Raw genomic sequence first — 16,109 nt, 5'->3', positions numbered from 1 at the left:
CTGTGTATATACAGGATGGGAGTGATAGTACTGTGCTGTGTATATACAGGATGGGAGCGGTAGTACTGTGCTGTGTATATACAGGATGGGAGTGGTAGTACTATGCTGTGTATATACAGGATGGGAGTGATAGTACTGTGCTGTGTATATACAGGATGGGAGTGGTAGTACTATGCTGTGTATATACAGGATGGGAGTGATAGTACTGTGCTGTGTATATACAGGATGGGAGTGATAGTACTGTGCTGTGTATATACAGGATGGGAGTGATAGTACTGTGCTGTGTATATACAGGATGGGAGTGATAGTACTGTGCTGTGTATATACAGGATGGGAGTGATAGTACTGTGCTGTGTATATACAGGATGGGAGTGATAGTACTGTGCTGTGTATATACAGGATGGGAGTGATAGTACTGTGCTGTGTATATACAGGATGGGAGTGATAGTACTGTGCTGTGTATATACATGATGGGAGTGGTATTAGTACTATGCTGTGTATATACAGGATGGGAGTGATAGTACTGTGCTGTGTGTATACAGGATGGGAGTGGTAGTAGTACTGTGCTGTGTATATACAGGATGGGAGTGATAGTACTGTGCTGTGTATATACAGGATGGGAGCGGTAGTACTGTGCTGTGTGTATACATGAGGGGAGTGGTAGTACTGTGCTGTGTATATACAGGATGGGAGTGATAGTACTGTGCTGTGTATATACAGGATGGGAGCGGTAGTACTGTGCTGTGTATATACAGGATGGGAGCGGTAGTACTGTGCTGTGTATATACATGATGGGAGTGGTAGTACTGTGCTGTGTATATACATGATGGGAGTGATAGTACTGTGCTGTGTATATACAGGATGGGAGCGGTAGTAGTACTGTGCTGTGTATATACAGGATGGGAGTGGTAGTAGTACTGTGCTGTGTGTATACAGGATGGGAGTGGTAGTAGTACTGTGCTGTGTGTATACATGATGGGAGTGGTAGTACTGTGCTGTGTATATACATGATGGGAGTGATAGTAGTACTGTGCTGTGTATATACAGGATGGGAGTGGTAGTACTATGCTGTGTATATACAGGATGGGAGTGATAGTACTGTGCTGTGTGTATACAGGATGGGAGTGGTAGTAGTACTGTGCTGTGTGTATACATGATGGGAGTGATAGTACTGTGCTGTGTATATACAGGATGGGAGCGGTAGTACTGTGCTGTGTGTATACATGATGGGAGTGGTAGTACTGTGCTGTGTATATACAGGATGGGAGTGGTAGTACTATGCTGTGTATATACAGGATGGGAGTGGTAGTTACTGTGCTGTGTATATACAGGATGGGAGTGGTAGTACTGTGCTGTGTATATACAGGATGGGAGTGGTAGTACTGTGCTGTGTATATACAGGATGGGAGTGGTAGTACTGTGCTGTGTATATACAGGATGGGAGTGATAGTACTGTGCTGTGTATATACAGGATGGGAGTGATAGTACTGTGCTGTGTATATACAGGATGGGAGTGATAGTACTGTGCTGTGTATATACAGGATGGGAGTGATAGTACTGTGCTGTGTGTATACATGATGGGAGTGATAGTACTGTGCTTTGTATATACAGGATGGGAGTGATAGTACTGTGCTGTGTATATACAGGATGGGAGTGGTAGTACTGTGCTGTGTATATACAGGATGGGAGTGGTAGTACTGTGCTGTGTATATACAGGATGGGAGTGGTAGTACTGTGCTGTGTATATACAGGATGGGAGTGGTAGTACTGTGCTGTGTATATACAGGATGGGAGTGATAGTACTGTGCTGTGTATATACAGGATGGGAGTGATAGTACTGTGCTGTGTATATACAGGATGGGAGTGGTAGTAGTACTGTGCTGTGTATATACAGGATGGGAGTGGTAGTACTGTGCTGTGTATATACAGGATGGGAGTGGTAGTAGTACTATGCTGTGTATATACAGGATGGGAGTGATAGTACTGTGCTGTGTATATACAGGATGGGAGTGGTAGTACTGTGCTGTGTATATACAGGATGGGAGTGATAGTACTATGCTGTGTATATACAGGATGGGAGTGATAGTACTGTGCTGTGTATATACAGGATGGCAGTGATAGTACTGTGCTGTGTATATACAGGATGGGAGTGATAGTACTGTGCTGTGTATATACAGGATGGGAGTATTAGTACTGTGCTGTGTATATACAGGATGGGAGTGGTAGTACTGTGCTGTGTATATACAGGATGGGAGTGATAGTACTATGCTGTGTGTATACAGGATGGGAGTGATAGTACTGTGCTGTGTATATACAGGATGGGAGTGGTAGTACTGTACTGTGTATATACAGGATGGGAGTGATAGTACTGTGCTGTGTATATACAGGATGGGAGTGGTAGTAGTACTGTGCTGTGTGTATACATGATGGGAGTGGTAGTACTGTGCTGTGTATATACAGGATGGGAGTGGTAGTACTATGCTGTGTATATACAGGATGGGAGTGATAGTACTGTGCTGTGTATATACAGGATGGGAGTGATAGTACTGTGCTGTGTATATACAGGATGGGAGTGATAGTACTGTGCTGTGTATATACAGGATGGGAGTGATAGTACTGTGCTGTGTATATACAGGATGGGAGTGGTATTAGTACTGTGCTGTGTATATACAGGATGGGAGTGGTATTAGTACTGTGCTGTGTATATACAGGATGGGAGCGGTAGTACTGTGCTGTGTATATACATGATGGGAGTGGTATTAGTACTGTGCTGTGTATATACAGGATGGGAGTGGTATTAGTACTGTGCTGTGTATATACAGGATGGGAGTGATAGTACTGTGCTGTGTGTATACAGGATGGGAGTGGTAGTAGTACTGTGCTGTGTGTATACATGATGGGAGTGGTAGTACTGTGCTGTGTATATACAGGATGGGAGTGGTAGTACTATGCTGTGTATATACAGGATGGGAGTGATAGTACTGTGCTGTGTATATACAGGATGGGAGTGGTAGTACTGTGCTGTGTATATACAGGATGGGAGCGGTAGTACTGTGCTGTGTATATACAGGATGGGAGTGGTATTAGTACTGTGCTGTGTATATACAGGATGGGAGCGGTAGTACTGTGCTGTGTATATACAGGATGGGAGCGGTAGTACTGTGCTGTGTATATACATGATGGGAGTGGTATTAGTACTATGCTGTGTATATACAGGATGGGAGTGATAGTACTGTGCTGTGTATATACATGATGGGAGTGGTAGTAGTACTGTGCTGTGTGTATACAGGATGGGAGTGGTAGTAGTACTGTGCTGTGTGTATACATGATGGGAGTGGTAGTACTGTGCTGTGTATATACATGATGGGAGTGGTAGTACTGTGCTGTGTATATACATGATGGGAGTGGTAGTAGTACTGTGCTGTGTGTATACAGGATGGGAGTGGTAGTAGTACTGTGCTGTGTGTATACATGATGGGAGTGGTAGTACTGTGCTGGGTATATACAGGATGGGAGTGGTAGTACTATGCTGTGTATATACAGGATGGGAGTGATAGTACTGTGCTGTGTATATACAGGATGGGAGTGGTAGTACTGTACTGTGTATATACAGGATGGGAGTGATAGTACTGTGCTGTGTATATACAGGATGGGAGTGATAGTACTGTGCTGTGTATATACAGGATGGCAGTGATAGTACTGTGCTGTGTATATACAGGATGGGAGTGATAGTACTGTGCTGTGTATATACAGGATGGGAGTGATAGTACTGTGCTGTGTATATACAGGATGGGAGTGATAGTACTGTGCTGTGTATATACAGGATGGGAGCGGTAGTAGTACTGTGCTGTGTATATACATGATGGGAGTGGTAGTACTGTGCTGTGTATATACAGGATGGGAGTGATAGTACTGTGCTGTGTATATACATGATGGGAGTGGTAGTAGTACTGTGCTGTGTATATACATGATGGGAGTGATAGTAGTACTGTGCTGTGTATATACAGGATGGGAGTGGTAGTACTGTGCTGTGTATATACAGGATGGGAGTGATAGTACTGTGCTGTGTGTATACATGATGGGAGTGGTAGTACTGTGCTGTGTGTATACAGGATGGGAGTGGTAGTAGTACTGTGCTGTGTGTATACATGATGGGAGTGGTAGTACTGTGCTGGGTATATACAGGATGGGAGTGGTAGTACTATGCTGTGTATATACAGGATGGGAGTGATAGTACTGTGCTGTGTATATACAGGATGGGAGTGGTAGTACTGTACTGTGTATATACAGGATGGGAGTGATAGTACTGTGCTGTGTATATACAGGATGGGAGTGATAGTACTGTGCTGTGTATATACAGGATGGGAGTGATAGTACTGTGCTGTGTATATACAGGATGGGAGTGATAGTACTGTGCTGTGTATATACAGGATGGGAGTGGTAGTACTGTGCTGTGTATATACAGGATGGGAGTGATAGTACTGTGCTGTGTGTATACAGGATGGGAGCGGTAGTACTGTGCTGTGTATATACAGGATGGGAGCGGTAGTACTGTGCTGTGTATATACAGGATGGGAGTGGTAGTAGTACTGTGCTGTGTGTATACAGGATGGGAGTGGTAGTAGTACTGTGCTGTGTGTATACATGATGGGAGTGGTAGTACTGTGCTGTGTATATACAGGATGGGAGTGATAGTACTGTGCTGTGTATATACATGATGGGAGTGGTAGTAGTACTGTGCTGTGTATATACATGATGGGAGTGATAGTAGTACTGTGCTGTGTATATACAGGATGGGAGTGGTAGTACTGTGCTGTGTATATACAGGATGGGAGTGATAGTACTGTGCTGTGTGTATACATGATGGGAGTGGTAGTACTGTGCTGTGTATATACAGGATGGGAGTGGTAGTACTGTGCTGTGTATATACAGGATGGGAGTGATAGTACTGTGCTGTGTATATACAGGATGGGAGTGATAGTAGTACTGTGCTGTGTGTATACATGATGGGAGTGGTAGTACTGTGCTGTGTATATACATGATGGGAGTGGTAGTACTGTGCTGTGTATATACAGGATGGGAGTGGTAGTACTGTGCTGTGTATGTACAGGATGGGAGTGATAGTACTGTGCTGTGTATATACAGGATGGGAGTGATAGTACTGTGCTGTGTATATACATGATGGGAGTGGTAGTACTGTGCTGTGTATGTACAGGATGGGAGTGATAGTACTGTACTGTGTGTATACATGATGGGAGTGGTAGTACTGTGCTGTGTATATACAGGATGGGAGTGATAGTACTGTGCTGTGTATATACAGGATGGGAGTGATAGTACTGTGCTGTGTATATACAGGATGGCAGTGATAGTACTGTGCTGTGTATATACAGGATGGGAGTGATAGTACTGTGCTGTGTATATACAGGATGGGAGTGATAGTACTGTGCTGTGTATATACAGGATGGGAGTGGTAGTAGTACTATGCTGTGTATATACAGGATGGGAGTGGTAGTACTGTGCTGTGTGTATACATGATGGGAGCGGTAGTACTGTGCTGTGTGTATACATGATGGGAGCGGTAGTACTGTGCTGTGTATATACAGGATGGGAGTGGTAGTACTATGCTGTGTATATACAGGATGGGAGTGGTAGTACTGTGCTGTGTATATACAGGATGGGAGTGGTAGTACTGTGCTGTGTATATACAGGATGGGAGTGATAGTACTGTGCTGTGTATATACAGGATGGGAGTGGTAGTACTGTGCTGTGTATATACAGGATGGGAGTGGTAGTACTGTGCTGTGTATATACAGGATGGGAGTGATAGTACTGTGCTGTGTATATACATGATGGGAGTGGTAGTACTGTGCTGTGTATATACAGGATGGGAGTGATAGTGCTGTGTATATACAGGATGGGAGCGGTAGTACTGTGCTGTGTGTATACAGGATGGGAGTGGTAGTAGTACTGTGCTGTGTGTATACATGATGGGAGTGGTAGTACTGTGCTGTGTATATACAGGATGGGAGTGGTAGTACTGTGCTGTGTATATACAGGATGGGAGTGATAGTACTGTGCTGTGTATATACATGATGGGAGCGGTAGTACTGTGCTGTGTGTATACAGGATGGGAGTGGTAGTAGTACTGTGCTGTGTATATACAGGATGGGAGTGATAGTACTGTGCTGTGTATATACAGGATGGGAGTGGTAGTATTGTACTGTGTGTATACATGATGGGAGTGGTAGTACTGTGCTGTGTGTATACAGGATGGGAGTGGTAGTAGTACTGTGCTGTGTATATACATGATGGGAGTGATAGTACTGTGCTGTGTATATACAGGATGGGAGTGGTAGTATTGTACTGTGTGTATACATGATGGGAGTGGTAGTACTGTGCTGTGTGTATACAGGATGGGAGTAGTAGTACTGTGCTGTGTATATACAGGATGGGAGTGGTAGTACTGTGCTGTGTGTATACATGATGGGAGTGGTAGTACTGTGCTGTGTATATACATGATGGGAGTGGTAGTACTGTGCTGTGTATATACAGGATGGGAGTGGTAGTACTGTGCTGTGTATGTACAGGATGGGAGTGATAGTACTGTGCTGTGTATATACAGGATGGGAGTGATAGTACTGTGCTGTGTATATACATGATGGGAGTGGTAGTAGTACTGTGCTGTGTATATACATGATGGGAGTGGTATTAGTACTGTGCTGTGTATATACATGATGGGAGTGATAGTAGTACTGTGCTGTGTATATACAGGATGGGAGTGATAGTACTGTGCTGTGTATATACAGGATGGGAGTGATAGTACTGTGCTGTGTATATACAGGATGGGAGTGATAGTACTGTGCTGTGTATATACAGGATGGGAGCGGTAGTACTATGCTGTGTGTATACAGGATGGGAGTGGTAGTAGTACTGTGCTGTGTATATACAGGATGGGAGTGATAGTACTGTGCTGTGTATATACAGGATGGGAGTGATAGTACTGTGCTGTGTGTATACAGGATGGGAGTGGTAGTACTGTGCTGTGTATATACAGGATGGGAGCGGTAGTACTGTGCTGTGTATATACAGGATGGGAGTGGTAGTACTGTGCTGTGTATATACAGGATGGGAGTGGTAGTACTGTGCTGTGTATATACAGGATGGGAGTGATAGTACTGTGCTGTGTATATACAGGATGGGAGTGATAGTACTGTGCTGTGTATATACAGGATGGGAGTGATAGTACTGTGCTGTGTATATACAGGATGGGAGTGATAGTACTGTGCTGTGTATATACAGGATGGGAGTGATAGTACTGTGCTGTGTATATACAGGATGGGAGTGATAGTAGTACTGTGCTGTGTATATACATGATGGGAGTGATAGTAGTACTGTGCTGTGTATATACAGGATGGGAGTGATAGTAGTACTGTGCTGTGTATATACAGGATGGGAGCGATAGTACTGTGCTGTGTATATACAGGATGGGAGTGGTAGTAGTACTGTGCTGTGTATATACATGATGGGAGTGATAGTAGTACTGTGCTGTGTATATACAGGATGGGAGTGATAGTAGTACTGTGCTGTGTATATACAGGATGGGAGCGATAGTACTGTGCTGTGTATATACAGGATGGGAGTGGTAGTAGTACTGTGCTGTGTGTATACATGATGGGAGCGGTATTACTGTGCTGTGTGTATACAGGATGGGAGTGGTAGTACTGTGCTGTGTATATACAGGATGGGAGTGGTAGTACTGTGCTGTGTATATACAGGATGGGAGTGGTAGTACTGTGCTGTGTATATACAGGATGGGAGTGATAGTACTGTGCTGTGTATATACAGGATGGGAGTGATAGTACTGTGCTGTGTATATACAGGATGGGAGTGGTAGTAGTACTGTGCTGTGTATATACAGGATGGGAGTAGTAGTACTGTGCTGTGTATATACAGGATGGGAGTGATAGTACTGTGCTGTGTGTATACATGATGGGAGTGGTAGTACTGTGCTGTGTATATACATGATGGGAGTGGTAGTACTGTGCTGTGTATATACAGGATGGGAGTGGTAGTACTGTGCTGTGTATGTACAGGATGGGAGTGGTAGTAGTACTGTGCTGTGTGTATACATGATGGGAGTGGTAGTACTGTGCTGTGTATATACAGGATGGGAGTGGTAGTACTGTGCTGTGTATATACAGGATGGGAGTGATAGTGCTGTGTATATACAGGATGGGAGCGGTAGTACTGTGCTGTGTGTATACAGGATGGGAGTGGTAGTAGTACTGTGCTGTGTGTATACATGATGGGAGTGGTAGTACTGTGCTGTGTATATACAGGATGGGAGTGGTAGTACTGTGCTGTGTATATACAGGATGGGAGTGATAGTACTGTGCTGTGTATATACATGATGGGAGCGGTAGTACTGTGCTGTGTATATACATGATGGGAGTGGTAGTAGTACTGTGCTGTGTATATACAGGATGGGAGTGATAGTACTGTGCTGTGTATATACAGGATGGGAGTGGTAGTAGTACTGTGCTGTGTATATACATGATGGGAGTGATAGTACTGTGCTGTGTATATACAGGATGGGAGTGGTAGTATTGTACTGTGTGTATACATGATGGGAGTGGTAGTACTGTGCTGTGTGTATACAGGATTGGAGTGGTAGTACTGTGCTGTGTATATACAGGATGGGAGTGGTAGTACTGTGCTGTGTATATACAGGATGGGAGTGATAGTACTGTGCTGTGTATATACAGGATGGGAGTGGTAGTAGTACTGTGCTGTGTATATACAGGATGGGAGTAGTAGTACTGTGCTGTGTATATACAGGATGGGAGTGATAGTACTGTGCTGTGTGTATACATGATGGGAGTGGTAGTACTGGGCTGTGTATATACATGATGGGAGTGGTAGTACTGTGCTGTGTATATACAGGATGGGAGTGGTAGTACTGTGCTGTGTATGTACAGGATGGGAGTGATAGTACTGTGCTGTGTATATACAGGATGGGAGTGATAGTACTGTGCTGTGTATATACATGATGGGAGTGGTAGTAGTACTGTGCTGTGTATATACATGATGGGAGTGGTATTAGTACTGTGCTGTGTATATACATGATGGGAGTGATAGTAGTACTGTGCTGTGTATATACAGGATGGGAGTGATAGTACTGTGCTGTGTATATACAGGATGGGAGTGATAGTACTGTGCTGTGTATATACAGGATGGGAGTGATAGTACTGTGCTGTGTATATACAGGATGGGAGCGGTAGTACTATGCTGTGTGTATACAGGATGGGAGTGGTAGTAGTACTGTGCTGTGTATATACAGGATGGGAGTGATAGTACTGTGCTGTGTATATACAGGATGGGAGTGATAGTACTGTGCTGTGTGTATACAGGATGGGAGTGGTAGTACTGTGCTGTGTATATACAGGATGGGAGCGGTAGTACTGTGCTGTGTATATACAGGATGGGAGTGGTAGTACTGTGCTGTGTATATACAGGATGGGAGTGGTAGTACTGTGCTGTGTATATACAGGATGGGAGTGATAGTACTGTGCTGTGTATATACAGGATGGGAGTGATGGTACTGTGCTGTGTATATACAGGATGGGAGTGATGGTACTGTGCTGTGTATATACAGGATGGGAGTGGTAGTACTGTGCTGTGTATATACAGGATGGGAGTGGTAGTACTGTGCTGTGTATATACAGGATGGGAGTGGTAGTACTGTGCTGTGTATATACAGGATGGGAGTGATAGTACTGTGCTGTGTATATACAGGATGGGAGTGATGGTACTGTGCTGTGTATATACAGGATGGGAGTGATGGTACTGTGCTGTGTATATACAGGATGGGAGTGGTAGTACTGTGCTGTGTATATACAGGATGGGAGTGATGGTACTGTGCTGTGTATATACAGGATGGGAGTGATAGTACTGTGCTGTGTATATACAGGATGGGAGTGGTAGTAGTACTGTGCTGTGTATATACATGATGGGAGTGATAGTAGTACTGTGCTGTGTATATACATGATGGGAGTGATAGTAGTACTGTGCTGTGTATATACAGGATGGGAGTGATAGTAGTACTGTGCTGTGTATATACAGGATGGGAGCGATAGTACTGTGCTGTGTATATACAGGATGGGAGCGGTAGTACTGTGCTGTGTATATACAGGATGGGAGTGGTAGTACTGTGCTGTGTATATACATGATGGGAGTGATAGTAGTACTGTGCTGTGTATATACAGGATGGGAGTGATAGTAGTACTGTGCTGTGTATATACAGGATGGGAGCGGTAGTACTGTGCTGTGTATATACAGGATGGGAGTGGTAGTAGTACTGTGCTGTGTATATACAGGATGGGAGTGATAGTACTGTGCTGTGTATATACAGGATGGGAGCGGTAGTACTGTGCTGTGTATATACAGGATGGGAGTGGTAGTACTGTGCTGTGTATATACATGATGGGAGTGGTAGTACTGTGCTGTGTATATACAGGATGGGAGTGATAGTACTGTGCTGTGTATATACAGGATGGGAGTGATAGTACTGGGCTGTGTATATACAGGATGGGAGTGATAGTACTGGGCTGTGTATATACAGGATGGGAGTGGTAGTAGTACTGTGCTGTGTATATACAGGATGGGAGTGGTAGTACTGGGCTGTGTATATACAGGATGGGAGTGGTAGTAGTACTGTGCTGTGTATATACAGGATGGGAGTGGTAGTACTGTGCTGTGTATATACAGGATGGGAGTGGTAGTACTGTGCTGTGTATATACAGGATGGGAGTGGTAGTAGTACTGTGCTGTGTATATACATGATGGGAGTGGTAGTACTGTGCTGTGTATATACAGGATGGGAGTGGTAGTACTGTGCTGTGTATATACAGGATGGGAGTGGTAGTAGTACTGTGCTGTGTATATACAGGATGGGAGTGGTAGTAGTACTGTGCTGTGTATATACATGATGGGAGTGGTAGTGCTGTGCTGTGTATATACGGTGGACACTCTGGTTCGGGGCTCGCCCCTTGATGCGGCTTCTCTCCTCTCTCTCCGGCAGGTGAGTTCATTAAGGCTTTGTACGAATCGGACGAGAACTGTGAGGTGGACCCCAACAAGTGCTCATCGTCCGACCTCCCGGAGCACCAGGGGAACCTCAAAATGTGCTGTGAGCTGGCCTTCTGCAAGATCATCAACTCGTACTGGTGAGTGTGCTGGAGGGAGCTGTGCCGGAGGTGAGTGGCCACTCACCTTCCTCCCTTGTGTCTTCCAGCGTCTTTCCTCGGGAGCTGAAGGAGGTGTTTGCGTCCTGGAGACAGGAGTGTAACAGCCGGGGGCGTCCGGACATCAGCGAGCGTCTGATCAGCGCCTCACTCTTCCTGCGCTTCCTCTGTCCGGCCATCATGTCCCCCTCCTTATTCAACCTCCTGCAGGAGTATCCGGACGACCGCACAGCGCGCACTTTAACCCTGATTGCCAAAGTCACACAGAACCTCGCCAACTTCGCAAAGTAATTGTCCGGGAGGGAGAGAGGGAGGTGGGCGCCACGGACCCCGCTCTGCAATTCACTCTCCATACTAATCCATATCTCTGTATCAGTGAATAGAAGCTGAGGAGCCTTGGGGCTTATGGGGGTGCAGGAGCCTTGGGGCTTATGGGGGTGCAGGAGCCTTGGGGCTTATGGGGGTGCAGGAGCCTTGGGGCTTATGGGGGTGCAGGAGCCTTGGGGCTTATGGGGGTGCAGGAGCCTTGGGGCTTATGGGGGTGCAGGAGCCTTGGGGCTTATGGGGGTGCAGGAGCCTTGGGGCTTATGGGGGTGCAGGAGCCTTGGGGCTTATGGGGGTGCAGGAGCCTTGGGGCCGGGGGGGGGGAGGTGCAGGAGCCTTGGGGCCGGGGGGGGGGAGGTGCAGGAGCCTTGGGGCCGGGGGGGGGAGATGCATGAGCCTCGGGGCCCGGGGGGGGGGGGGGAGGTGCAGGAGCCTTGGGGCCCGGGGGGGTGGGATGCAGGAGCCTTGGGGCCCGGGGGGGTGGGATGCAGGAGCCTTGGGGCCGGGTGGGGGGGATGCAGGAGCCTTGGGGCCGGGGGGGGGGAGAGGTGCAGGAGCCTTGGGGCCCGGGGGGGGGGGCAGGTGCAGGAGCCTTGGGGCCCGGCGGGGGGGTGGGGGGTGGGATGCAGGAGCCTTGGGGCCGGGGGGGTGGGATGCAGGAGCCTTGGGGCCGGGGGGGGGGATGCAGGAGCCTTGGGGCCAGGGGGTGCAGGAGCCTTGGGGGGGGGGGGGGGTTCCAGGAGCATTGGGGCCGGGGGGGTGCAGGAGGGTAGTGGACACCTCTCGGGGGGCCCCCCTGTATCACTTACTTCCGCTCCCCGTTGTCATACCGGTGGATGGTGGGACCCCCGCACACATTGTGACCCCCCCTGCCTCTTGCCCCCCAGGTTCGGCAGTAAGGAGGAGTACATGTCCTTCATGAATCAGTTCTTGGAGCACGAGTGGACCAACATGCAGCGATTCCTGCTGGAGATCTCCAACCCTGAGACCATCTCCAACGCTGCGGGGTTCGAGGGCTACATCGACCTGGGCCGGGAGCTGTCCATGCTGCACTCCCTGCTGTGGGAGGTCATCTCCATGGATCAGGTAGAGCGCTGTGCACACTGCCTGCTCCTCCTGCTATGTGTATGAGCTGCAGCCTCACCTGCCCCTCCTGTCCTCACAGGCCACCGTAGCCAAGCTGGGCCCTCTGCCACGTATCCTGCGGGATGTGAACGCTGCGCTCAGCAATCCGGCCAGCTCTCAGCAGGGATCCGTCCCCAGCGAGCACCCGGCCACCTCCCCCAACGCCTGCAACAACCTCTCTGCCGGCCTCCAGAAGATGGTCATCGAGAATGACTTATCAGGGTAAGAGACCCCCGGGGAACCAGGAGGGAAGAACCGGGCGCTACAACAGCACGTCCCAGATCACACTGTATGTGCACAGAATATCCCCCACTACTGTATTACACTGGGTATAGAGCGCCCCCCGCTGGATGTGATGTACAGATGTGACCCCCGTGTATTACACTGGGTATAGAGCGCCCCCCGCTGGATGTGATGTACAGATGTGACCCCTGTGTATTACACTGGGTATAGAGCGCCCCCCGCTGGATGTGATGTACAGATGTGACCCCTGTGTATTACACTGGGTATAGAGCGCCCCCCGCTGGATGTGATGTACAGATGTGACCCCTGTGTATTACACTGGGTATAGAGCGCCCCCCGCTGGATGTGATGTACAGATGTGACCCCTGTGTATTACACTGGGTATAGAGCGCCCCCCGCTGGATGTGCTGTACAGATGTGACCCCTGTGTATTACACTGGGTATAGAGCGCCCCCCGCTGGATGTGATGTACAGATGTGACCCCTGTGTATTACACTGGGTATAGAGCGCCCCCCGCTGGATGTGCTGTACAGATGTGACCTCTGTGTATTACACTGGGTATAGAGCGCCCCCCGCTGGATGTGCTGTACAGATGTGACCTCTGTGTATTACACTGGGTATAGAGCGCCCCCCGCTGGATGGGCTGTACAGATGTGACCCCTGTGTATTACACTGGGTATAGAGCGCCCCCCGCTGGATGTGATGTACAGATGTGACCCCTGTGTATTACACTGGGTATAGAGCGCCCCCCGCTGGATGTGATGTACAGATGTGACCCCTGTGTATTACACTGGGTATAGAGCGCCCCCCGCTGGATGTGCTGTACAGATGTGACCTCTGTGTATTACACTGGGTATAGAGCGCCCCCCGCTGGATGTGCTGTACAGATGTGACCTCTGTGTATTACACTGGGTATAGAGCGCCCCCCGCTGGATGGGCTGTACAGATGTGACCCCTGTGTATTACACTGGGTATAGAGCGCCCCCCGCTGGATGTGATGTACAGATGTGACCCCTGTGTATTACACTGGGTATAGAGCGCCCCCCGCTGGATGTGATGTACAGATGTGACCCCTGTGTATTACACTGGGTATAGAGCGCCCCCCGCTGGATGTGCTGTACAGATGTGACCCCCGTGTATTACACTGGGTATAGAGCGCCCCCCGCTGGATGTGATGTACAGATGTGACCTCTGTGTATTACACTGGGTATAGAGCGCCCCCCGCTGGATGGGCTGTACAGATGTGACCCCTGTGTATTACACTGGGTATAGAGCGCCCCCCGCTGGATGGGCTGTACAGATGTGACCCCCGTGTATTACACTGGGTATAGAGCGCCCCCCGCTGGATGTGATGTACAGATGTGACCCCCGTGTATTACACTGGGTATAGAGCGCCCCCCGCTGGATGTGCTGTACAGATGTGACCCCCGTGTATTACACTGGGTATAGAGCGCCCCCCGCTGGATGTGCTGTACAGATGTGACCCCTGTGTATTACACTGGGTATAGAGCGCCCCCCGCTGGATGTGCTGTACAGATGTGACCCCCGTGTATTACACTGGGTATAGAGCGCCCCCCGCTGGATGTGATGTACAGATGTGACCTCTGTGTATTACACTGGGTATAGAGCGCCCCCCGCTGGATGTGATGTACAGATGTGACCCCTGTGTATTACACTGGGTATAGAGCGCCCCCCGCTGGATGTGATGTACAGATGTGACCTCTGTGTATTACACTGGGTATAGAGCGCCCCCCGCTGGATGTGCTGTACAGATGTGACCCCCTGTGTATTACACTGGGTATAGAGCGCCCCCCGCTGGATGTGATGTACAGATGTGACCCCTGTGTATTACACTGGGTATAGAGCGCCCCCCGCTGGATGGGCTGTACAGATGTGACCCCTGTGTATTACACTGGGTATAGAGCGCCCCCCGCTGGATGTGATGTACAGATGTGACCTCTGTGTATTACACTGGGTATAGAGCGCCCCCCGCTGGATGTGATGTACAGATGTGACCTCTGTGTATTACACTGGGTATAGAGCGCCCCCCGCTGGATGTGATGTACAGATGTGACCCCTGTGTATTACACTGGGTATAGAGCGCCCCCCGCTGGATGTGCTGTACAGATGTGACCCCTGTGTATTACACTGGGTATAGAGCGCCCCCCGCTGGATGTGCTGTACAGATGTGACCCCTGTGTATTACACTGGGTATAGAGCGCCCCCCGCTGGATGTGATGTACAGATGTGACCCCTGTGTATTACACTGGGTATAGAGCGCCCCCCGCTGGATGTGATGTACAGATGTGACCCCTGTGTATTACACTGGGTATAGAGCGCCCCCCGCTGGATGTGCTGTACAGATGTGACCCCCGTGTATTACACTGGGTATAGAGCGCCCCCCGCTGGATGTGCTGTACAGATGTGACCCCCGTGTATTACACTGGGTATAGAGCGCCCCCCGCTGGATGGGCTGTACAGATGTGACCCCTGTGTATTACACTGGGTATAGAGCGCCCCCCGCTGGATGGGCTGTACAGATGTGACCCCTGTGTATTACACTGGGTATAGAGCGCCCCCCGCTGGATGGGCTGTACAGATGTGACCTCTGTGTATTACACTGGGTATAGAGCGCCCCCCGCTGGATGTGATGTACAGATGTGACCCCTGTGTATTACACTGGGTATAGAGCGCCCCCCGCTGGATGGGCTGTACAGATGTGACCCCCGTGTATTACACTGGGTATAGAGCGCCCCCCGCTGGATGGGCTGTACAGATGTGACCTCTGTGTATTACACTGGGTATAGAGCGCCCCCCGCTGGATGTGCTGTACAGATGTGACCTCTGTGTATTACACTGGGTATAGAGCGCCCCCCGCTGGATGTGATGTACAGATGTGACCTCTGTGTATTACACTGGGTATAGAGCGCCCCCCGCTGGATGTGCTGTACAGATGTGACCCCTGTGTATTACACTGGGTATAGAGCGCCCCCCGCTGGATGTGATGTACAGATGTGACCCCTGTGTATTACACTGGGTATAGAGCGCCCCCCGCTGGATGTGATGTACAGATGTGACCCCCGTGTATTACACTGGGTATAGAGCGCCCCCCGCTGGATGTGCTGTACAGATGTGACCCCTGTGTATTACACTGGGTATAGAGCGCCCCCCGCT

At 48.8% G+C, this 16,109-nt stretch overlaps 1 protein-coding gene across 1 annotated transcript in view; it reads left to right on the top strand.

Annotated features, from left to right (window-relative positions):
* Positions 1-12,914, top strand: part of DAB2IP (DAB2 interacting protein) — a gene marked incomplete at its 3' end in the record, with an annotated part of 29,538 nt that extends 16,624 nt beyond the window's left edge. Inside the window, exons 5-8 of the mRNA XM_072132400.1 lie at positions 11,081-11,225; positions 11,294-11,530; positions 12,455-12,653; positions 12,733-12,914. Coding sequence (XP_071988501.1) covers positions 11,081-11,225; positions 11,294-11,530; positions 12,455-12,653; positions 12,733-12,914 — 763 coding nt within the window. The remainder of the gene's footprint in view (positions 1-11,080; positions 11,226-11,293; positions 11,531-12,454; positions 12,654-12,732) is intronic.
* Positions 12,915-16,109: the final 3,195 nt, after the last annotated feature.

Source organism: Engystomops pustulosus, unplaced genomic scaffold (genome assembly GCF_040894005.1).
Source record: "Engystomops pustulosus unplaced genomic scaffold, aEngPut4.maternal MAT_SCAFFOLD_517, whole genome shotgun sequence".
Lineage (NCBI taxonomy): Eukaryota > Metazoa > Chordata > Amphibia > Anura > Leptodactylidae > Engystomops > Engystomops pustulosus.
Note: the sequence above shows the minus strand (reverse complement) of the source record. Positions and strands in the feature narration are given on the sequence as shown.